This window comes from Antennarius striatus, chromosome 6, assembly GCF_040054535.1.
Source record: "Antennarius striatus isolate MH-2024 chromosome 6, ASM4005453v1, whole genome shotgun sequence".
NCBI lineage: Eukaryota > Metazoa > Chordata > Actinopteri > Lophiiformes > Antennariidae > Antennarius > Antennarius striatus.
Window position 1 is genome coordinate 21,258,449 of NC_090781.1, and position 25,391 is coordinate 21,283,839.

Below are 25,391 nucleotides of genomic sequence, written 5' to 3' on the forward strand. Positions count from 1 at the left end.
ATTTCCCTTTGGGAATAAATGGAGTCGCCAGGGGATTGAAAGTTTGTGTGTTAATAAGGCCCATCGCAGCACGGCAGGCTTTAGCGAGGGTAGACAAAATTGATATTGGAACAAATGCGGAGAGGAAAATAAAAAAAATGTCCGAAAACAGCAACTGCTTCGAAGAATAACGTTCTTCTTGTCTGTATTTATTTTTTTATTTATGGTTTACGGTGAAATTAGAAATAACCAATGGCAATTTAAGTGACAAATCCCACGCTTGGTTTGTAGGTGAAAAGATGAAGAGTAAGTTATTTTTGAGACGCCTGGAAAAAAGAAAAGGCTGTCTGGAACCCACGGAGAACTTCAGAGTTGATATGATCCGTCTCCGAGCCGCCATCTGGCCTTGGCTTCTGTTAATAGAGGGTTTTGCTCTGAGCTAGCCAACACGTGGCTGGAGACAGACACGGAAAGTGAGAGAGGGAGTGAAAGAGAAAGAGAGAGAGATGGTGAGGAAGGAGAGAGAGCGAGGGGAGACTAGGACGTGGGAGAGAGGAGCTTAAAGGTGAGAGGAGGAACGGCCAGGAGCGGAGGAGAGAGAGAAAGCGAGACGGCGAAGCCGAGGCGAGAAGACAAGTGAAATTAAGCGAGAGAGCGATGACGAGGTGCAGAATGAATGAGGAAAATAAAAGAAAAAAGTAGAAGATGGAGCAAAAGAGACAGGATCAGGAGAGAGTGCACTGCACTCCAGGGGGAGCATGTACTTAGAATAAGGAGTAAAGCAGAGAAGAGGAGCTTTAGAGTACATGTGCCCCAGGGAAGATGGTGTGAAGTACCTTTTGTCTTCCCACCATCAGGAGCTCCTTTTGAATAAACCTAGCCAAGCATTTCCTTTCTGTAAATCTCACTTTGAAGAAGGGCAAAGCTAAAGCTTTCTCCCACAGTGGCGATCGAGTAGCGTTGTACCCCAGCCCACGCAAATCCCTTTGCTCAATAGCTGTGGGTGTGTAACAGTTTCATTTCCATTTTAGAGCACGGGGGGAGATTGCTCACTGCCTAGACACAAAACAGCTTCACCTTGGTTGTGAGTCTGCATATGTTGTCCGCAGTGATTGGCAAAGGCTGTGTGACCAATTTGATTTAAAGCTTTATGCCTGCTTTCTTTATCCTGCAGACTTGTCAAAAATGACACGTGGCATCACGGCAAGACAGGCATGCTTCTTCTTCTCCCGCCGTCACCTAATCCCACTGGGAAGTAAAAGGGATGGGGAGGGAGGCCCTCACTTCAAGTGTTGTTCTTATGGATTCAGGTGCTCCCGTTCTGCACCGGAGAGAAGGGATTGCAGACGTAGGAGCAACAAAGGTGCTCCTCCTGGTGCAAACAGATTGAAAAAGTTAGAGCGCGATTGCATTTGAAGGAGGGAGTGTTGCGTGTTACTGGAGGGAGATGGTAATTAAGCCTGGGGCAAAGTGGTAATGGATCAGCCCGGAACTGTCATCTGCAGGAAGCTGCTATCCGTCAGACTGGAGGAATCAAAGAGGGGAAAAAAATAATCTGATCTTCAATGATTAGTTTGGCAGGAGTCAAATTGTATTTGCTGTACTGCAAAATCATTATGAAGGAAAAAAAACATTTAAACAATGTCAAAATCTCTTTGGAATAGAAGATGATTTTCTCACTGGGTTGATAAGCAGTGCTGTGGTTAACAGAAGAAGACGAAAATCTAATTATACCCGTTTATTACTTCAGTATCAGTCAAATGTTCACAGGTCCCCGATGACCAGCGGAGGATTTTCTCACAAGTCGATTTGTGTTTGATTATAAGTCCAACTTTCTGTGACATGTTTGGAAGGACCTCTGATAAACCGACAGATGTCCACGCCGGTTGTTCAGACCGCTAGTATGCTATTCACTGAGATGGGAGGGGAGGGGAGGGGGGAGGAGGGGAGGGAAGAGGAGGGGAGGGGTGAGGAGGACGGGGCAGAAAGGTGAGTTTTTATTATTCTGTGATTAACAAGCACTACAGATCTGTCAGAGTGGACGTGAATGACAATGAAGCGTGTTAAGTACAAATGCTGCATATAGTGTGTGGGGAAAAGTGGGTTTATAATTAATTCTAATTAAATGTGCATGTCTGAGCAGAAGTGAATGGACCATTTTGTTTTTTCATATCTAGATATGTGTTTAATGAATAAATAAATAAATAAATCTACAGACATCAAAAAGCCTCCAGCACATCTCAGACAAATATATGTGTGACTTTCTCTGTTGATGTTTTATCATTATGGTTCACATTGTTTTTTAAGCAACAAATTCAACTAAAAAAAATTTGACTGTCTTTGGTCATTTGTTCTAATATTCCCTGTAAGAATGCACAGAAGCGCTCATTGACTGACAGCTACAGTTAACTGAGGTTGTGCAGAATCTGAATCTAAATATTATATCTTTATGGGACAAAGCTCGATGACAGGTACGAGCTGAGATGTCAGTATGTGCAGTAGAACATGGAGGAACATCTCCACCAGTGTCATTTTAACTGAAACCTGAACAATGGGAAAACATTTTCAAGGATGGATCAAAACAAAAGTTCTCCAGTTATTAGAATATTAACAGAACCTACAAAAGAAGAAATCACATAATCTGCATAGTCGATACTAAAGGTCGGACCCTACGAGCTTGCCAAGTCTTTTATGAAACTTAAATAACACAATCTGGTCTGCAAAGTAAGTTACAAAGTAAGTAAGTTGCAACGCACAAAGGGTTTAAATTTAGTACCTTAACTATTCATATGTGTGTCTTTGTCCTGACATGAATTAAAACAGGATGTCCCATGCCCCTCCCTGCATCCGGCACCATTGCTATTTAAAACAGCAGGGCTCACCTTCACTGTTTCCAGCTTATCTGTTAGACAGCTTGTGAATCAATGCACCAATATCTTTCTAACTGTTCCCGTTGTCAGGCGTGGATCACAGGCCACGGATCGAACGATAAGCGTGACCATTCTTATTAATAGTGGATGGATGCCCGGGGGGTGAATTAATAGGCTACAGCTTTAATGAGCAAAACTTTAATTCCATCGCCTGCAGCGATCCCTCAGAGGCAGAAATGATTAGTGTGTCTTCCCATTAAAGGAGACGCTGCAGATCTATGCACAACACACTTGACTTCATGAATGATTTAAGTAATAACAATAATGTATCCTTCAAATGGTGAGGAAAAATAGTGACCTACAGCAGGTTTTTGGTTGCAGAAGTCTAAAGCAAAGGGGATGAAGAGCGCTGACCTCTCTGGTCTTTATCTATCAATGGAGTTTTTTTCTGTGTTTTTTTTTTCTGTAATATTCTACAGATATTAATGTAACATTTAATTACTTTTCATGCATATAACCTTCAAATATGTTCCATCTACTCCATGAAGGCTACACAAACAGACAATTCATACATGTTCGACGGCGAACCCACTATCACGTGTGAAAGCGCACACACAGACGCACACGCACAATGACCCGATTTCTTACAAAGAGGCATAAAATCATTCAGATGTGTAGTTTTTCTCCGTTGCCTCGGGACTGTTGGTATTGCGCCACAGAACTGAGTGTCTCTTTGTATCTCAAAGTTCTCATTAAAAAAGCTCACATCGCCTGTTTTCTTCATTTCACTTGTGTCATAAAAGAATAAGATAGCCATGGAGCAGACCTGAGGCAAATCCTCCAAATGTTTTGTTATGATTTTGCTCATATAAAATGATATGATAATAATTTATCAACCCAGACAAATAAGGAAAAGGCAGCTGGGAGCTACGGAATGGATGAGTGCTGCGAACGAGTAACTTTATCTCTTTTAAGTCCGCAAGGAAGTCAACAATATTACATCTGTTAATGCTACTATAATTACACCGTTGCACATCAAAAACAGGACGGCTGGCGGTGAAAAGAGATCTCAGCGACACGCAACACACACCCCACTTTTCAGAGCTAATGCATAGAGCCAGAAATTAACAATGATACTTATTGTTAAAATGTGTAAAGACCCATACATGACAGACAGGCTTTTGAATAGCACTTAAGTACTTCACAATCTTCTGTGAGGGGAGAGAAGGGTATTTACTTTTACAGGCATGACTGTAACATGTTAGACACAGCATGCTAACAAAGTTAACGCTTAGAGGAAATAGCATATTTAAAATTGTAATTTTTTTTTCCACATTCAGTAAATTAATGCTTATTCATTTCATGTAAATAAAATTACTTCAAAGTAACCAAATACTCGTAAAGTAGAGAAATCTGCTGTTTTTTCAGCCTCCACTGAAAAAAAGTATAGAAGGAGAACTGGAGTCAGGAGTAACCTTGTTACACTTTGACGGAGTGTGTTCCTTCCTTCATAAATTATATAACAATCCTCTAGAAGTTTATAACAAGATAAAAAAAAAGAGAAATACTTCTCCCTTGAAATCTTCTACCTTGGAAACTCATAAAACATCCTCAATCACAGTAAACAAGCTTATGTAAGCTTATGTTGTTGTCAAGATCGTACATTGGCTGTGTTGATGCCGTTAGAAAAACTGAACCTATGTTAACTGGTTGGTTTGTCTCTCAAAGACCTGGAGGACATTAGAGCGTGTGCTTCTTTTCAAAGGCACACGTACGACCTTGTGACTGTTGTGACTGTATTTTGTACCTGATAATGAAAGGGCCTGGCACCACAAGCAGCTGTAGGAGGAAGTCCTGTGGATGTAACCTGCAGGAGGATGCAGAGAGAGGTTATATAACTTCAAGTAAGAGAGAAAGAGATAGATTCTGCTTCGAACTCCTATTGCTGTCCCACTCCTTATATCTTTGTTCACTAGTGTTACAATGGCACTCAAGAGGCACTGTGGCTTAGTTGGTTAAAGCGCCTGTCTAGTAAACAGGAGATCCTGGGTTCGAATCCCAGCAGTGCCTTCCTTATGCGTCAAGCTCCCTATGCCAGGGGGAGTTGTCGACATGTCGACACCCTTAAGCAAGACACTGAAGCTTAATTGCTCCCTGGGTGCTGGCATTGGGATAAGGTATAAAATATAACTGGGGTAGAAGAGATTAAGAGCATCTGGGGTATTGTTATGTCATTGCAGAGGATTTACCCTTGTGTGGTTAATTTAAATTATACATTTTTTGTCATTATTAGTTTTGTAAAATGCTGTAATGCTGTAATGATATGGCAAAAACAGCTGTTTATACAAACCTTCCTGGGTTCATTAAAAATCTTGTTCAGAATCACTTTAAGGATGTTGAGAATGAAGTGATGGGGGTCTGTGAAAACATGAGAAGGCTCCAATGATGGAAGTGTTAAACAAAGCCGAGTCTGGAAGAGCGAGGATGGAAATTATCCCCCTGGCAAACAAATCTAAGAGATTCTTCTCAAAAACAGAGCAGAGTGATGTGGCAACATGGGAGCACACAGGCCAATAACAGCTGAGCAAACATTTTATCACTTCCATCGCTCATCCTTCGCAAAGTGAGCATCATGTCTTCTTCAAATATTTTCTGACAAGTCTACCGACGATGAAGGCCAGACTCGACGATGTAAAACTGAATCTTTCATCACACACAGATATTATTTTGTTAAACTGTACAGAATGATGGCAGGAGGTCAAAAATGTGTGTCGAAAGGGATGCACGGATGATGTTTCACTACTTCCTCGTTAGAAATAGTGATTCATTGAAGGACTTCAAAATAAACATCAGTTTTGAAGGTCTGTCTGCTGCTTTTTAGTAGTTTTTGATTGATTGATTCGTATCTGGAAGCAGCAGACGAGGATAACATATGTTCATGACCATGTATATATTGAACGAAAGTAGGCAGATGGGTGCAAAACAGCTTGGAGAGCTACCGGGGAAGCAATGATCAATGAAGAAGAGTTTGCTAAGTATCAACCACATGTTTGGTCGTTTGGCCTCATTATTGAACCTGCAATGAAAACCAGGAGTGCAAAAAGGAAAAATTTTTTAAAAAAAAGGTGGTTTGATGCACAACATGTGTGGATAAAGAAGTGTTTATTTGCCTTTTTTTGTGCCAACCAAAAATAGTCTATTGTTCTAGATTATAAAGAAGAATCAAATTGGTGACTAAATTCAGCCAAAAAAAACAAGAAAATAAAGATTCTAAAACTTGCAGCAGGGTGAGATGATTAAAAAAGTTGTTGTTTTTTTCACTTGTTGAAGATGTTTCATGCTTATGCATGTTTGGATCAGAACCAGCTGTCTGCACATTGGTAGTGGCTGAATGTCAGGTTTCCTTGAACGGTTTGCTTATTTTTTGAAGAATCAAATTTCCAAGATAACCAAAGAAATAATAGACACAAGAAAACACAACTGCGTGGAAAAATTTTTTTTTTCAAAATGCTAGAAAACAGCTTGACAAATATCTTCTTGATTGATAATCAAGTCCAATTTGATTCAATCTTTGTCACAAGCTGCGGCTTGATTACTTTTGATGTTTTGTAAATTTAAAAATATGTGGTTTTCACACTTATCTAATGTCTAATAGGGTTTAAATGAGGAAGTTGAATAAACAGGATGTTTTCAGTTATTGTGCAAAAGAAGGAAAAGGTGGAGGCGTGGGAGGCGATTAGAATAGAACACGTTTCATGTGGAACAGGTTGACAGACACGAGGCATTGGGTGTCTTGAGGAAATGTTCATGACGTGGGTTCAGCAACATGACCCCCCCCCCGTCCCCCGTCAACTCCTGCTTCCTGATCCCCTTAACCTTCTTCAGCTCATCCTTAAACATACTTCACAGATGCAGCGCAGGTCTCGGTTGAAGCCTTTTGGACGTGACCTCTCAGAATGATAATGTTTAAATTCAGCTACATGTGTACGAGGAAGATACATCCTGTAGCATCCTGGGAGACGGTCCATCGCTGGATCTGATCCGTCTTTATTACACTTGCAGCAGAAGTGAATGATAAAATAAGTTGTCTGTTTCAAGCAGACGTGAAATATTTCCTAGCAGCTAAACACAGTCATTACAAGTGGGAAATCACATCTTTTTTTGGTCGAAAACCACTCTCACCCGCCTGTGGAGCTGAGCTTAAAATGGAATATGAATGTCAGAATTTTAAAAAAAATAAAATAGTTGAGTTGTAAACCGACATCACATTCAGCTCAAACAAGACACTTTTTCTAACTCATTCCCTCTTTTGATTTATCCAATCAGTCTGAATCTTTAATGTTGGATTATTAAACTGATGCTTTCATGATGTAGAGTGAAAAGAAAAAAAAAAAAAAAAAAAGCACAACATTTGGTTTAAATTTTTCAATTGCTGTTACTGCTGTTTGTCTTTGGACAAAAATGTTCTGAATGAAAACATTTATGCTTGGCATGCCTGGCTATTCTTCTTTCGTCAGTAATATTCATTAGTAAAGAAATGACCTATACCGTCTTACAAGTACCTACGCAAGACCGAAAGACTCTTGTCTTTAATTCATGGCCTGTTCAGGCCTTATAAAAGGTGTTAGAATGGTAGGAAATGCAGGAAGACCTGAGGCGTCTGACAGAAAGCACATGATGACAGGTAACGTGTCACACACCCAAACCGATCGATCGGTAATACGGCAGCTCAATAAATCACACATTGATTTTACTTTCTTTTAGTTAAGAAGTTGGTAAATCGTGTAGCACAGAGAATAAATTCTCCTAATGAGCAGGGGTTTTTATTTGTTTACTGCATGTTTGTATGAGTGTTTTGTGAACATTTGTGTGTGCTTGTCTTCAGCCATGCAGCGGGGTATTTGGGCTTTATTACTCTGGCCCTATCTGTTCGCTCTAAGCGCCCCGCTAGACTGTAGGGAAGAGCTTTCCAGCCTCTCCCGCTGTGCCTCCATCTCCCAAGAGAAGCTCCTAGACCGAGTCATCCAGCACGCCGAGCTAATCTACCATGTCTCTGAAGAATCGTGCTCTTTGTTTGTGAGTAACACTGACCCCTGAATGAATCTTTGCCCTCGTGTATCGTGAGGGGAAGGATGTTTTACCTGCCTGGCAGACGCCCTGCGACCACAGGCTTTCACAGATACTGTAACACGCTTACGTTCAGCACGTGTAAAGCCTCAGGAGAAACTGAATCGCTTTTCACGCAGAGTAGTATGACAGTAAAAAACGATTTTCTTTGTGCCGACAAAAGGAAAAATTCAACTGAGAGGGGAGTCTGAAGAAATCCATTACCTGTACTGTAAGGGGAATATTCTTCTCCACTAAAGTTGGGTTTGACTTACCTTTTTGATTCTTTTCTTAATGAAAATGTGAATTCAGCGTTTTTGTAACATAGCCGTGGGAAAGGGGTAAATTTGTGTTTGAGAAGGCTTTTTATAAAGAGCTAAAAACCTGATATCTACCAACACTGAATCATCCAAAAAGAAACCGCCTCAGCAGTTAAAGTCTTAGCAGCAAGTCCTATTAGTTTTTATCTTACGGGCTGTTTAGGAACAATCAGAACGACTTCAGTGAAAAATACATTCTGTTAGCCTTTCCCGCGCCGGGCCAGACCAGAAACTCTGACACTCTCTGTTAGATGCTGTTATTTGCTTCTGATTCTGACGTGATCGTCACTCCGCTGCCAGGCTTCAAAGTAATCTCCCATCTCTCCTCAGAGCAAAGGATATTTTATTGAAGAAGTACGCCTACAGCGGGGTAATACAAATGCGATAATGACATACTATAGCGGTGAGAGGGTAGGTTTCTGCAGCCTGTTGAGTCCCATTCCCTCTGCTTCTTCGGATCCAAAGACATCTTTGAAATTGGGCGAGCTTGTTACTGGGGAGACTCAGCATGAGTCCTACGAATGAGAATACACAATATGTCCCTATTGGCTGAAACTAGACAAAGTTTTGGCAGTTTCTTTTCCTCATATTTCATTTTTGTATTCCAACTTTGTGTTGTAACTTCATTCCTAAATGAGAACTAAAGGTCTCTAAATCGGTTATTGAATTCAAAGATGATTAATGACCATAAAAAGTTTTGGGGATAATAAGCTTAGTCGTTAAAAATCATTCAATATTCCACAGACCTAATGCAAACGTGTGTGTGTGTGTGTGTGATTGTGTGTGTGTGTGTGTGTGTGTGTGCGTGCGTGCGTGCGTGCGTGCGTGCGTGGACCCCCAGGAGGATATGTTTGTCCCATTCCCACTGCAGCTCCAGAGGCATCAAACTGGATACTCATGCATCACCAAAGCGTTACCCATCCCCAGCTCCAAAAGTGAAATCCAACAGATATCTGTAAGATCACCGCTGCCGATCATTCAATTATTTTTGTGTGTCAAGCTTCTCCATTTTTCTAAAATGCAAGTCTAGGCGAGTGCGTGGATTGTTTTTACCTCCATGGATCTTTGCGTTCGATTGAAGGTTATTCTTGTATTCACACGGGTACGTAAAGACTTTCTATAGGAATCCTTGCAGCCAGCTTTTCATTACAGGAGGATTGATTCAAACTGATTCAAAGGGGAGTCTTAAAACTCCAGTTTTACCAGCTAAAGTGTGACGGTGATCATCCCATTCATATGACGCTCGGTCCTCTGCTGCTGATTATCAGCACCAATCGTCCTCTGACTCCCATGAACACACTTCCCTGTATGACATTCCACATTTATTTATTTAACATTTATCTGTGCCTACAGAGGGTTTGATTCCTGGCCAGTGGGGCGCAGCTTTTTAAGTCAAAACATAATCGGTTTGGAGCCAAAAAGGAAATTATTAAAGGTTGATTCGACTGATGTGAACTGTAGTCTCATTAATGGGGAGTTTTACAACAATCCTCCTTCTGCTAACAGACATGAAGACAAAGAGACTTCATGTCCATAATATTTACTGTGATCTTTACAACTGCAAGCCTCTCTTTTATGCTAATTTGTCCTCTGCCCTTTCCCTCTGAGATATAGCCTCTTCTGCAGTTTAATAGCAATTTGTATGGCGGTCATTGCGCTTGCATTGGAGTCTTTTTCGGCTTAGGGAAGTTTAAGGAAGCTCGACTGCTTCACCCGAGACATGTCAGCCTTTTGAAGTTGCTGAACTGTTTTCAGCCGACAACTCCTTGATCAGAAGCCCTGCTGTTATGAAGTTCTTGGTTCTATTTTAGACCGCTTCTGTTTATTGCAATATTACAAGATTTCTGAAGGGCTGCCATTTTTTTTAAACAAACATGACTAAAATAAAAAAGCCCCAATATTAACTTTCCTATTTTACCATACAACTTGTTTTCAAGTGCCCCTCTCCTCTTAAAACAGTCTAGGAAATGAGATGATATCTGTCATGTCATCAGTGCTTCCGTTATGTTATGGTAACTATATTAATCTGTTATTCTTATGAATTTTTAACATGGCTTCATGGTTATTTGCAAAGATTTTTTAAATTTATCTTCACCGGTAGCCATCTTTCATTCGTGATTCCGGTCACAAATTTATCTGGCATTTTTCATCGCTACCTAACCATCCGGAGGGTTAGATGACCATTACCCCTCAATCGGACACAGGAGGGGTAGGGCCAAGCGGTAGGGCAAAGGAGATGAACTGGGATTGGGCTAAAGTCGGTTATATTTCAGCATGTTGGTGTATTGATTTTATGACGCCCTCCTGATCAATAGTTCCTTTTCAATCATTGACCTGTATTCATTGCAGGACAAATGGTTACTCCACTCCGTGCTGATGCTGGTCCAGTCGTGGATCAGGCCTCTGGTCTACCTTCACACCTCACTGGAGACGTACGATGAAGCTCCAGAAATGCTGCTCAACAAGACCAAGTGGGTGTCCGACAAACTGATCAGTCTGGAGCAAGGTGTGGTGGTTCTCATCAAGAAGGTCGGTCCAATCCCCATCCCTGTGTTTTTGTTATATATATATATATTTTTTAAAGACATTACACAACTTTCAGCTTTTGTTTCATCCCTAAATTTTTACCATGCAGATGTTGAATGAGGCAACTGAGACTTCCACGTACGACGAACAAAACCTCTTCATCTATAATGTGCAGCCTGATCTGCTGGAGTCTGTCATGAGAGACTATACCCTGTTCAGCTGCTTCAAGAAAGATGCCCATAAAATGGAAATTTTGCTCAAACTTCTCAAGTGCCGTCAAAATGAGACGTACATCTGTGCATGAAACGTTGATTGCAGCTTTTAAATAATGCAGCATTTAGCTTTAAATTAATTCTTCAGGTCGGTAGCCGTCCACTTATAGATATGACCATGCCGCGGGCGAACCGACCTTGCTTGAAATGCAGCGCATTCTTTATTGACTGTTTTGGAATACCTTCACACAAAAATAAGTAGGTGTAATGTTGTGCCCTCGCATCATGCTGTATTTTATATTCCCCCACTCAGTTGTTATTTTAACCTGGCAAAGGCAATAGAGGGCAAACTCCCAGAAGATCATTTGCGTGTCAAGTTGTCAAAAAAATCTGCATATCCTGCCATTGATTTCCATTTCCTTTCTTCTTAACTGGAGTTTGTAGTCCTCGCTGGCACTTGCAGTGTTTTGATTATTCCCACGGTCCCTGGAGTATTTGGTGAGACTCCGGTTTTTTTTTCAAAAGCGATGGTTTCACTTCTGCATTATTGAAATGAAACACTTTCTCCAGAGACAAGAGTCAAACAGAGAGCAATCACTACTTAAAAAAACAGACACATTTTGATTGGTGAAAGAGTCTCTCTCTTGCTCTATGTGTGTGTGTGTGTGTGTGTGTGTGTGTGTGTGTGTGTGTGTGTGTGTGTGTGTGTGTGTGTGTGTGTGTGTGTGTGTGTGTGTGTGTGTGTGTGTGTGTGTGTGTGTGTGTGTGTGTGTAGTGTGTGTGAGAGAGAGAGAGAGAGAGAGAGAGAGAGAAAGAGAGAGGGAGAACAAATAACTGCAAAAATGAAATATGTGGAGCTGAGGTTACACAGAGGTTTAGAGATATTGAGTGCTCATGAATATTAATGTACCTTAACTCGCCCAATTTAACCTGATTGTAATAAAATAAGCTCATAACCTTTAAGTGACCGAGGGATACACAGTTTAAATTTTAATTGTTATATGTTATGAAAATGTAAAGCAGAAGATGAACCATATTTTAGTCCGTGCTCTCTTGTGTAAATAGAAGCCCAACGTATTGTGAAAGCTGGTGTTGATTTAAGGCGCTAATAAAGCAAGTTCTGGAAAAAAAAAAAAAACATGTTTGCATTGATTGTTGTTGTTTTTGTTTGGAGCGAAAGCCACATCCTTGCCCCAGTTTTTTTTTTTTTTTTTACGGGTTTAAGTTTCTCCCTATTCAAAATCAAATCCAGTTTATTTGCAGGATCTTAACTATTGCCCTTTCCACCCCAACCACAAGAGGGCAGTAGTGTTCTTTCATCAACATACGTACACTTTTAACACCATGCATCAAGCATACATCAAAATGCAATGCGCTGGATGAGGAAAAAAAAGCAACTGGCAACCAACAGCTTTTATTGAAATAATCTTAGTTCCTCTTTTTATTTCCTTCATATATAAGAAACACATAAATTCTGGTAGCAATCGCTTTTTTGATTGACTGGCAGATATCTTGATCCGTGTGATATGAGCAGGCAAAACGAAGCACCTGCAGAGCTGATCCCACTTCCATCTAATAGGACGGTAGCTGGGGGGGGGGTGCAGTTCTTCCTTTCTGTTTTACTTCTACCACCAGTCTGACTTAGGAAAACAATAAAGTAAGCACCACAAGCGTAATTCTATAATTTATTTTTTTTCATCTTTCTAATCTCAAAATGTCTTGAGACTCCTCTTGTCTTCTGCTTCTCCATCCCCTACATATCAGAATATGCAGATGAGTCTTGCGGTCGCCACGGCGAGTCGGGCATCAGCGCAGAAAGGTGGTGTCGTGTGGTCTGGGTCGATATTGAGGCAGGATGTGGTAGTGGTGGGGGCGTGGGGGCGTGGGGAGGGGGGGCGGCCTAGTGTCAGCAATGTCAGGTTGGGCTTCCTGTGGCCTAATCACTTCAGTATGGGGGCTTGGAGGAGATTGGATATCCTCTGTTCTGCTCTGCAGGGTTGTTGCCTCGCAGCCTCAACCTTGCAGCTCAACCCTCACCTTACCTCGTTTGGTTCCTGACAACGCGTAAAGTAATCATAGGTGAGGTAAAACCCTCCGCCCACACCCACCTCTCAGGCTTTGATGCCATAAATATTAAAGATTGGGTAGCATAAGGAGGGAGGGGGATCAGAGGAAGGAGAGAGATGCTAGGGAGTGGAAGGGGAAAGAAGGACACAGGGATGAAGGGAGGGGTGTGGGGGCCCGGGTGATTTCACAGTCTAACTATTATAACCTGAGGAAAGGAAATCTAGACTGCTGGGATGTAAAAGTGGAGCACAGGAGGCAGACGGAAAAGCAGGAGAGGAAAAGAAAATGGACAGAGAGAAGGAGGCAAAGAAAGGTAAAGAGGGCAACTGTCTTTTTTTTTTTTTTTCTCTCCCCCCCCCCTGTCCGTGGTGACGTGAAATCTGTCAATCAAACGTAGAGGGGGAAAATGTGGCAGCAGTGGCGACAGAGAAATAGAGTGGGGAGAAGTCTGAGCACCGCTCTTGTGCAGGGAAGCAGGTTGGATCCAGACGGGAAAATGGATGGCTTGAAGGCAGGTACACAGCCAGAGCAGCCGGTGTAGTGGTGTTGGCTTGATATGAAACCCAGAGAACCCAGGCTTTAAGTCTACGCCGGCTCCTCTGGCTCACACTCTGTCACTTTGCTTTCATTTATGCCTCAAGATGACAGTTTGGAAAGGCCTACAACACTCTCCCCACCACTGTATTATCTCTACGCTGAAAACCACTGCCTCTCCTTCCTCCTCTGTTTCTGTGCTCTAATGGTTGGCAGTAAAACCTTGCTTGGGTGTTTGCCTGCAGGAGGAAGCATAGGAGGCGACTGGAGGTAGAAACAAGGGAATGAGGTGAGGTGGGAGGAGCTTAACTTCTGACAAACATAGCTGCTGCTGTTTTTTTTTTGTTTTTGTTTTTTGGGGGGGGGGGGGGGTTTGGACACAATCATTTCTGTTCAATCGGTGAAGTATCATGGATGTCCAATCCTGCTTTGCCTCTACCCCAGAGGCGAGGCTTCTCTTCAAGGCAGCGTGGCGACGTGAGCGAGAGGTCAAGAGGTCACAGGGATCAAGGCCAATCCTAACTGTTCCAGTCTGTTAGAAGATGTCATGTTGTAACAGCATAACGCTCCAGTTTCACCCAGGAAAAAAATCTGAGAGCCGGCAAAGGAGGAAGCCAAAAGGAGAGTTTAAAAACCAGCCCCACATAAGTTTCTTTCAGTTCTATAATTGTAAAATGAATAATTGCAACCATTTAATTTGAAGACAGCCAGAAATCTTTCCCTCATTTGAAAAATAACAATGCTTTGTTTGTCTTTGTTTACCCAACTGTTAAATCCATGAATTTGCGTTCTTGTTTTGTGGTTTTCACAGTACACAACCTGCACAGACGGCCTCGGTGTGTTAATAACGGAATGTGCCGGTCATGGTGAAACAAGCCCTACGGCATGGGTTTCTTTTTCTTCTTTTTTTTTTTTTTTTTTGGGTTTGTGGCAATTGAAGGCCACAGAGGAATTAGATGATTACCTCAGAGACTGTGGAAACTGGTTCATGCTATGTGCACTCTGCAGGGAGGCAGCCATCAATCATCCTAAACTGAATCACAGATCTGGGTTTTTTTTGTTTTTGTTTTTTTTAAGAGTGAGGATTCCAAAGCTGTGAAGAAATAGAGGAAAATAACGGGTAAAAAACATCATTTTGGAAAGAAAATCCCCAGAGGAGGACTTTTAAAGATCACTCCGTCCCTTCTTTAATAGAGTTTTTATTAACGTTTATTAAATAGAACATTTCAAATGTGCAGCTGCAGCATTGGGGATTACATTTGTGTGTTTGTAAAATTTTAGTTATTAATGGTACAAATAGATTTTAGTAATTGAAACTCCTGACTTGATGCATCTATAATCCGTTTTTGTTGGGATTTTTTGTCCGTCCTTGTTCGAATCTTAAAATTAAATTTGGGATAAAACACCATGTTGGAAGCTCAACAGTCGGTGAATACGTAGACAACATGATGTCTAATTAAATGCTGAATTTACCGACAGCAAAACAATCCAGGTCACAAAAGTTCATTTAGAGATTTTAGTTACTTTTTTTTAGTTAGACATTCAGACATTGAACTTTTTGGACTAACACTGAACTTTTTTGACTATTCTATGCAGTTAACATTATTTCCTTGGTGTGTTAGCAGAAAACACCATTACTCAGCAATGCATTTCCATTTTAAACATGTTTAACATCGCAAATGAATCGTCTAAATATAATTCCTAGCAGACGTGGTCTGGCGCTGCGAGCTCGGCTTGTCGCGATTCAAAAAAAAAAATCTGGTTTGTTCATTCGTGGAAGCTGCAGTAAATGTGGGAGGAGATAGGTGTAATTAGTTTTACAGATTTTCATTAAAACAGAGTGATTCATTACCGCCAGCTCGCTCAATTAGGCTTACGTTTTTTGTACCCCAGCCGCCAATGACTCATGCTTTTGCCAGGTTTGAGTGGTATTCAGCTTTACCCATTTACACAAAGTTCTTCATCATCATTGTACACACTCTTGTTTTATTTATTATTTCGAATGGAGGCAGCCGTTTTTAAGTCCGTTCCACAAAAACAGACGATTGAAGTCAAAGTTTTTTTTGTAGTTTTTTTTTTTTTTTTTTTTTTTTTTCATGAGGCATCAAGATGCTGCCACTCACTTCCACTCATCAGCTTTACTGTGGATATAATGAGGGACAAAGAAAAACAACTTAGATGCTGTGTCTAAACCGGCGGCTGTGGAACAAACGCCCTCATTTCAGGAAAGAAAAACGAAGAAGGCGGACAGATGCCAAAAGAAGCTGAGCTTAAATCAATGCAATTTCCTCCCCTTCATGTCTCTGGCCAGAAGGACCTTCTCGGAGTTTTCCTCCACTTTCTCTGTTTTGTAAAACATTCCTTCTCCTTTGAGATAGTCTACTGTAAATCGCAACACACATGGAGCTAGAAAAAGAAAGGAAGGGTTGCAGAGGGGTATATTTGTCTTTCTGCCAGTACGCGTCTACTTGTGTTTTTCTTAGATCAAGACGCAGGCCTAAAAATCTGCTGCATTTCCTTCACTTCAGGAAGCGCTTTCGTAACTTCAAATATAATAATTTCCTTCTTGGAGCGATGCCGAGGATTATCCATGTGTACTGTATTTGGCTTTCATTTATCTGTTTTCTTCCCTGAAAGAAAAAGATTTGGAGAAAAAGCACACAAAAAAACGGGGGGAGCTCACAGATAGTAAAATTGTTGAACCATTGGCCTCTGATCCTAAATGGGTTTTGATAGGTGTGTTAAATTCAGTCTCAGTTCAAGGATTATGATTTACCGCCTCTCCGGTCCGGTTTAAAGCATCTCCTCCATTCTCCATGTCCTGTTTGTCTTGCCTTTTCTTAAGAACGATAAAAGATTTATAAAAAATAAAAAAAAGATTGAGGCCGGATGAGTCTTTGCATTCAATTGAAGCGTATTGATGAGAATATAAGATATTTGTTTGATGGGCATGAAACTCTTACTGCATAAGGATAACTCCAGCCAACAAAAAGTCGAACTTTAAAGCACTGAAGTGTGACTTTCTTATTTATTTATATGATCTTTGAGCAATGTGCAAACAAAATTAACACTCTTTAAGAATTACAGGAAGGTGTCAGAGCCTTTGATGCAACATCGTGTTTAACACTGACGGTTTGAGAGCAGTTGTGCGTCATCAGTGACTTTTTTATAAGTCTGACTTCAAAGAACTTGAAAAACTTTCCATCAGATTTCGATGAGGCATATTTTGCTTATTCTTGGTAACGTTTTCTTCCATTAAATGAATCCATGGTTGTAATGATGCGTAATGGGTAGTAACGCATTTACAACTGTCCGTTTTAGCACTTCTTTACTAATGATCTGATTCCTTTTTTTTTTTTTTAAGGCGATGACTTTCAGTCTGGCAGTTCGTCAAATTTTATAGCACATGAGAAGTTTATCAGGATTTGAAGGCATCACGCTTCTACGCGTGATCGTGACTCGTCTGCTCTTCATCCAGCCGCCATGGATGATGTTTTAAATTGTAATGTTTACTTGCTGTGGTCCCCCCCACCCCCCGGTACTATACCCTCAAATTTGCAGCTTCCTCCAATGTCCTACAGCTGACCAACTGTTTACGTAGCCCCGATCTGCTCGCAGCCAGCCATAGCAGTTTGATATTCATGTGGTATTTGGTGAAGAATACAGTCCAGAACCGTTTGATGATAATTAGTGAAGAGTGATATTTGTAGCAGACAATAAGTCTTGGCAGGAGAGGGTGATGGTGCCACGTTTAGTTCCTGTGGTTTATTTGCCATTGTTCAGTAATTCCATAGCAGCGTTTAATCACGCTGCCCTACAGGAACAGTCTAATGACAGCTGGAGGCATATCCGGCGGGAGGGAGGGGGGATGTAAGCATAATTTTGTAATCCGAAATAGCAGTTGCAGGGATGGAGCATTAACGTTGTGCACCGTGACAGCGATGCATCGTTTCTGCGTCATATCGTGTGTATAAAAGGAGAAGACACCTCCACCAGATATTTGTTACATTAACTCACATTTTTCAGTGATCCATTCAGAGTATGGAAACCAGCCACTCCACAACCAGACAGACAGGCCTGTAAAAAAATCACTGATATAAAGTGTTGATGAAAGGAGAGAACAGGGCGAGGTCGCAGTGAGAAAAAGAGGTTATGATTGCGAAAGCTTTATAGAGCGCTTTCAAAAAGAGTGAGAAAGAGGTGGACCACATGTGCACGTCCACGATTAACGTCTGACTGTAAATCAAGATGGGAGCGGAACTGTCGACGGCAGCTTGCGCGCAGCCGCGCTCTTAACAGAAAGACACAACAGAATGTGCAATGAGCTTTTGGAAAATATTCACCCAGAAGAATTGAGGCCGGAGTTTTTGTTTGCCAGTATTTTAGCTGACAGTGATATCATTGTTGTCAAAAAAAATCAACAATCAAACAAAAAGACATTTGGAGGCAGGAGATCTCAGAACAGATTTCAGAACAGAAACATGACATGTTGTTGTAAAAATGTAATGTTGCGCGCTTCATCCAGCTCCATCAATCGGATTGAATGTGAATTCTAATTTAAAGGGTGTTTAATCCGTACTCATTAACAGGTAGGTTTCTTCACTGTCTATTTGCACTTTGCAGGAGATCCAGTAGAACAGTGGAGTGGTGTGATGGAGGACAGGACTGTGCAGGACTTATGTACTGCTGCTCTGCAGTGAATCTGCTGGATAAAAAAAAAAAAAAAATTCACATCTTGCTGAAGAAGGGAAGGATTGATGAGTAGAACTTGGAGGATTGGGGGAAATGATGCAGCTAAAGAAGATTTGTAATGTAATAAACCTGCTTTTGAGTTGAAAAGCACCACTTAAATATATTCTACCCTGCGTAAGAAATTCAGAACATTTAGTCCACCTGTTGCTGAGCAAAGGTTAAAGATTTTCTTCCTATTTTAACGAATAACCGGCATAAAACTCAATGAGCTCAGAGAAGACAATTGTTCTTTTCAGTTTCATCTCCAACCGAGCGGATCGGTATCTGCTTCCAGCCGAGCAGGGCTTTGATAGTCCCACTCTCATATTTCTCTTCCACATATTATTTTTTTATTTCTATACCAATTGATTCCCCTCCTTGGCCTATTGTTCTAGCCGGCATGGCATGTACACAGCTTCCTGGATTCCCACTCATCGAAGCAAAGGACAGCACTCCGACTCCCTGCCAAGACACGTTATCTGTGCCTGGCAGCCCGCAGACAGGATGGAGTGGCGAAAGCGAGGTGGGGGTCCGGGGGATGGCTGGAGGGGGCAAAGGCTACACAGGATGAGATGGAGGAGGAGGAGGAGGAGGAGGATGGGTGGAGAAACACTGTAGTATAGTACAAACAAGAAGTTTGAAATGGATTAATTTTTGTGTTTTATCGTCCACGTTTATTAAACATATTTCAAAATAAAAGCACCAGATTCCTCCACTGATTCACGTCATGGAGTTTTATGGGTTTTTTACGGTCCAAACAACGACAAACAAAAGGTGCAAAAGAAAAGTTGAAAGCCAAACAAAAGTCTTTAGGTAGAATAGAATCTTTATACTACTTGCCAACATGCATTGGTTAAATAGCAAACGAGATTTTGGGGGGGGGGGGTGGACAGAATGGCCTGAGGGGGTTTGCAGCCAGAAGGAAACATCCTGTTTTTCACTGTTACAGTACTGAAAGCATTTGAACGTCCAAACAGCCTGAAGGGTCTGCATTGCTTCCACTTTCTCTGACACAGTCAATATACCATATATATATATATAAAAAAAAATATATATATATATATATATATATATATATATAAAAATATATATATATAAAAAAAATATATATATATATATACACATACATACACACACACACACACACACACACACACACACACACAGTATGTGTATGTATATATACTGTATATCTCCTATGTATCCATGTTATTTTTGCCTTTGGAAGTTTCAAGGCCACACGACCGCTAACTGATGACTTTTAAAAGGTGAATGTCTAATTAAAGGTACAAAAACAAGGTCTTGTTTGGCAGCGGGATGATTCACTGGTTCCCTCTGTTGGAAACTGATAAGGGTGATTTATTTGACTTTGCAATCCGCTGATGTCTTTCTGTTGTTTGTTTTGGTTTGTTTTGGCATTGAAGCATAACTTGACATCAAATTGATTTTTAGGTGTGAGGGAGACAGAAAGTTCACTTTGGTGCTCCAGTGCAAAACTTAACATTGATTAATTTGTGTCTCTGTGTGCGTGTGTGTGCGTGTGTGCGCGTGCGTGTGTGTGTGTGTGTGTGTGATGTCTTCAAAAAGGAAGGGCTGTAAGAAGGATTTTGTCAGCACATTGGGGACAAAAAGTCAAACATCATAAATAGCTGCCACAGCTTGACTTAGAATCGGTTCTAGCCTGCAACCCTTGAGCCCCGGGCTTTAGGCTCAATGATGAAATATGGGAGCTTCCTATAGGTCGGGGGCTTAAATGCGCCATGTGTGTATGAATTTCTAAAAGTTCTCACTGGACTAAAATAAGCCCATCATTCTGCTTGATATAAAATATTTGTGATTCATTTCCCATCTACAAAAAGAATGATTGCATCCTTAGAGCTGAGTCTGAGTTTACGTCATATGAGTTGATAAATTATAATTGTTTTATTATTATCTTTGGTCATGTCCCAACTGCTTCCCAGTTTGTCTCAATAGGAACACATTGATGAGAGCAATGTCCTGCCTTCCTGCACTCGATATTGAAACTTATATAGATCTGATGAAACGCTGATGTTTGCAGGTCTCCGCTTCCAATAACACATGGGGACGTTGTAATGCACGTCGTGCACTTTTGTATGGCGGCATGGTAAAATTGAAATCACTTTAAAAGTCGTAAATAGGTGGAAATAAAAAGCAATCTGAATTTCTCATTTGGGAAAGATCTAAGAGAAACATATAGAACATGACTGCAGCGACATTCTAAATGGGATATTTTTTATGAAAGATAACGCGTACTGGGTTCAGTTCTGGTGGAAGATGTGGTGTGTTATGGCTCAGGCTTCCAGGAATAGAAGAGTGACAAAGATCTTAGACTCATTAAAGCCCCTCTGAGTTTTTCGACCCCAAATCCAGCAGGTTTCACACCATCTGGAGTTCTAATGCGGTGCAACATCTCAACACGCAACGTGAATTTCTACCAATCGAACCTTTTGGATGATTAAAGTGACGTGCACTAACCAGATGGGGCCACTAGATGTCACTCCGGCTCCTTAAATGTTTTTTTCCTCACAGGTGGATGGACTGAAAAGGATGAGCGGGAGAAATGAAGGCACATCTTTGGGGACACGCATCTGGGTAACACAACCCCCCCCCACTATTTCACTATCTGTTATGAGTGGTAGAAATTAAATACTGCACTGAGAGGAATACTGCAGGTCCATCTCTCAAGCATACGCTGCTTTCATTCTGTCCATCACGAATCTCTGAACCAGATTACAGTATTATGACGTGTGTAGTGTTTCATTATAACACTGATTTTAAAATATGGAGGACAAAATATGAACAGCATTTGTTGTAAGAAATGAGACGTGTGAGAAGAGAAGACAAGTGGAACAGCTGGGTGTATTAAAGTATCCCGTGTCAACCATGATGTTAATGGTGCGTGCATGTGTGTGTGTGTGTGTGTGTGTGTGTGTGTGTGTGTGTGTGTGTGTGTGTGTGTGTATCTGTCATGCAAAAATGTGTGAGATGGTGTGTGAATGTGGAAGGGAGTGACTCCAGCGAAGCTTCGGCGGGCTTAAAATCACATGTGCATCAAATAAAATCCGGCGACGGCTTAAAAAAAGAGATTGGAAAATAATGACGGATCAATGCAAACCTTAAGTGTTTGGGTTCTCATGTCACTTAAGGTATTGCACAGACTATAGTATATGCAATATAGAAACACATGTTTAATTTAAAGGATGTATAATGCTAAAAGGGGTGCCCACAAAGAGCGGAAGTCACAGCTACACCTGTGACTTCTCTTCCGCCTCAGGTACATTGAAAATGAGCTTCAATCACTCCTCAGTTGTTGTCTTTATTACAGAAGGAAGTGTGCAGAAACCAGGTGGAGATCTTCACGCAGCAGGTGAACTCCATAGATGGCCAGGACACTGGTTGTTGATTTCCTGCAGTGTGTGAAAAGGACATCGACTATTTTAAGGGAGAAGGTGGAGGTGGTGAAAAACCTTCTGGGGTCATCTACGAGAGGGCGCAGAGAAATTTGACCTTCACGGACACGGCCAACCCACCCCCTTGTTGTGGTTTTCAGCAGTGGAAACTTCAATGTCAGGATCCACAAGTTTGTAAGGAAAGTCAGCTGTGTGGTTGGTACTGTCTCAGCCAATAAAAGATGATGAGGAAGCTGGCAATGTCCTGGACAACCCCTTCATCTTCATGAGGTCTCTTCTCCAAACCCTATATGCAAAGCCATCAGATTCTGGATTCCTGATGAAATGATAAAGTTACAGATGAACGATGGAAGTCTTCCTGTTTCAATTCAGGAGGGTTTGTCATAAATTCATTTCACTTATCTCATATCTCATTGGAAGAGTTGAGATTGTGTTTCATTATAAATGAACTGCTGTGTATTTGTGTCCCTTCCTTCCTTCCTTCCTTCCTTCCTGGATTCCTTTATTGGTTCCTTCCTTGCTTGGTTCCTGACTTTGTTCCTTCCTTCCTTCCTTCCTTCCTTCCCTGTCCCTTAAACTCTCTCTCTCCCTCAGTGGGACCTCGTGCGGACTCGACCCAAACACTGCTCTCTTGTTTAGGGCAGGGCCGGCTCTCAGTCCGACCACTCCTTGGGCCTAATCTCCACCAAGTTCTTTCCAAATTGCAATTACCGATAAACAGAGTTGGCTGATGGGGACGGGCGATTGCGCGGGCCATAGCAAGCCGTATCTGGCATCGGGATAATTGTCACAAACAATCTGCTAGCAGGGAATGATTGCACCGAGCACACTTGAGGGGCAAACCATTTATGAGTCGGCCCATTTGGGACCACTTTGAAGTGTTCCGTAGCGTTCCTCGGGAAAATTTTCCTCTCCTCAAACAGTATTCGTTTTGGGATTATCTCTAAACAGTTGTTTCAGTCCCTGGTGATAAACCTGGTGATTAAGAGTTATTTTAATTTGTCATCACAGATGAAGAGGGGGTTGTGATATTGTAATGTTTGATGTTTGTTTTCCACAATAATGTAAAAAAGAAAATACTCACTTTCAGCGTATGTGGTGTTTCTATATTTTCTATATCTTCAGCACATATTCTCCTCTATCCAATAAGATTTTTTTTTCCTCCAAAAGCTTTCCTTTCACAAGCCTGTTTCTCATCCATTCATACAGTCCTCATCCCCTATTTAGCGTTATATGAGTCCCATACGTTCACAAGACTTCATTCTTCCCAGATGGGAATTTAACCAAATGTGCAACCTGGGACTGATGTGTGGTTTTCAAAGTCACAGCGGGTGCACAGATTCTGCAACTGGATCTATAAAAGAACACTTTTATTTTTATTTTTTTTAAAAACTACAAATAGATGAGTTGTATGTGTGTGTGTGTGTGTGAGAGAGAGAGAGAGAGAAAGTGGTGACCTCGTCCTCTTCTCATCCCTCCTGAGCATCAACTTTTGGCGAAGCCCGAACCTCCCCGAGCAGGAAGAAAGAGGAAATGACCGATCTCAAACAGGAAATGCTGCAAGGTGTCCAGTAGCAGTCTACAGTGAAGCTTGGGATAGTGTGTTCTGATGGATGTGGTGGATGTGTGTTTCTGCATGTGTGTGTGTGTGTGAGAGAGAGAGGTTTCGGTTCATGTAGGCCTACACTTCTGGCCCTGCAACACAACTGTTTAAGCAGTTTGGGGCAGGAAACAGCTGCTGAGAGCGAGGCAGAGGTGAAAGTCTGCGTGCAGCCGTTTGAGGGCTGCAGAGCGCTGCTTGCCAATATCAATCAGGCTACTTAAAAGCCGGGTTTTTACTGGGCTCCAAAACCACATCATGTTAGCGCATTTGCACAGACATGAGCTCCAGAACACTTGTCAGTCATGCTTGATGATATGTGACCACCCCGATGAAGCTGGATTATGTGGTTGCAAGACCGTGGATGTTTGGTGGTTATCTTTGCGAGGATTTGCGAGACGACTTTGCAAAGGTTACAGAATAAACCTTTAACCTTTGCGTTTTTCTTTTTTTTTTTCTTTTTTTTTTTGAGAGCACAGAGGAGCAAAAGTTTAATGAGGTCACATGGAGTCTCGAGCGAAACGGCGACAGAGTCACTGGAATATTTTGGAGCTCCATGTCGAGCGAGGAAGACGTGTCACAGTCTGGATAAATTAGTCACGCCCCCACGCCCTGCAGGCCACATCACCACAATCAACTGGCCTCTCCGCGACGATGTGCCCCAGTCTGTTAACATGTCTTCCATTAATCAAAACCATAACGCTGTAAACTGATGGATTGCAGTGCATGCGTGTCTGCGAGAGTCCAACTGCACAGGATGTTGGCAGGATTGGTATTCGTATAAAATGAACACAGATGGCCGCCGTTCACTCCTGAAGCACGGCCTGAAGAAAATTGAATTTGTTTGACTGTGATTTTTTTTGTTTTGTTTCAAATGATTCAGCATCTAGCTAATCTTCGCCAATGCTGCGGCAATTTCCCAGAGACACCTTTGTCGGATCACTTTGTGGGGGATCTCAGGTATTTACAGATGATCCTCTGGTATAAATGATCGCCTCAGCTGATCGGGCCCGCCATGAAATCCACACAATTAAATTTTTTCAGATGGGTATTAAAGATAATTGGTTTTATCTTTTATCTCCATTCAAAGATTTGACCTCTCAGGTGTCGGTTATTACGTCCACCTAGAGTTGTGACCCCCCCCATATCCAGGTTACAGTAGAACAGTCTGCACATGCTTACATGACCAAATTTCCAAGCCCAGAAAGCAGTGTGAGAAAATTGGCAGAAAAGACGAAACCCCAAAACCTAACAAAATTACTTTCAACCCAAAGGCTGGGGGAGGCTGGGAGGCATTAACAGGTAAGAGGAGAACCCCCCCTTGGGATGAATGGAGGGAGCCGGTGGGTATCACAGTGAATGATGCTGTCAGTCTCTACATCTATGACCCCTGCATATTATTCCTCGTACAACCCCACATAAGTAATGCAACAAGAAAGAAACCACACAAACAAAAGCTGAGTCCCTGGGGAGAAACCACCACTACCCCCCCCCCAATTCCCTCACTCTTCAAAAAACACACTCATCCAGATGGGTAAAACATCACATCAGTTAAAAAACACTTGAATATTAGCTCTTTCTGTCATCCTTGTTTGTAATGTTTTATCCACAGAGTCTAACATTATCGTTCCATAGCCCAGAGCCATCGGTTAATCCATTCCTGGTTTTTTTTTTTTTTTTTTAATAATCGTCTGACATTAACTGAAAGCAGATGCTGGCGGTATGTAAAGAACGATCTGAAATTTCATTGTATCTGTTATCCAGCTGCTGGAGTGCATCTGTCCAGCAGGCCGCTGTAAGATGGAAGCGCGAGCCTGCTTCTCTTCGTTTCAATCCTTCATTGTCGCGCAAAATCGAATATAAAATTGATGGAGAAGTTGAAATGACTACCTCGATTAGAGCTTGTCACCGTATTCCTTCCAAAGACGGTTGCTAAGACAAAGCAAAAAAAAAGACTTTGGGGTAATATTTATATTTCATTGACATTTCAGCACAATGAAGGTGACATCAATCAA

The 25,391-nt window shown here is 41.6% G+C and overlaps 1 protein-coding gene, 1 long non-coding RNA gene and 1 other non-coding gene across 3 annotated transcripts; all 3 read left to right on the forward strand.

Annotated features, from left to right (window-relative positions):
* Positions 1–4,845: 4,845 nt before the first annotated feature.
* Positions 4,846–4,919, forward strand: trnat-agu (transfer RNA threonine (anticodon AGU)). Its single transcript has one exon. It is a non-coding gene; the product is annotated as a tRNA-Thr (tRNA).
* A 2,467-nt stretch (positions 4,920–7,386) lies between these two features.
* Positions 7,387–11,105, forward strand: smtla (somatolactin alpha). Its single transcript, XM_068317545.1, has 5 exons — positions 7,387–7,407; positions 7,743–7,925; positions 9,117–9,230; positions 10,625–10,804; positions 10,911–11,105. The coding sequence occupies exons 1-5, from the start codon at positions 7,387–7,389 to the stop codon at positions 11,103–11,105; spliced, it is 693 nt and encodes a 230-aa protein (XP_068173646.1).
* A 2,138-nt stretch (positions 11,106–13,243) lies between these two features.
* On the forward strand, positions 13,244–22,792 carry LOC137596798 (uncharacterized). Its single transcript, XR_011035586.1, has 3 exons — positions 13,244–13,393; positions 20,896–20,958; positions 21,692–22,792. It is a non-coding gene; the product is annotated as an uncharacterized lncRNA (long non-coding RNA).
* The last annotated feature ends 2,599 nt before the right edge of the window (positions 22,793–25,391 follow it).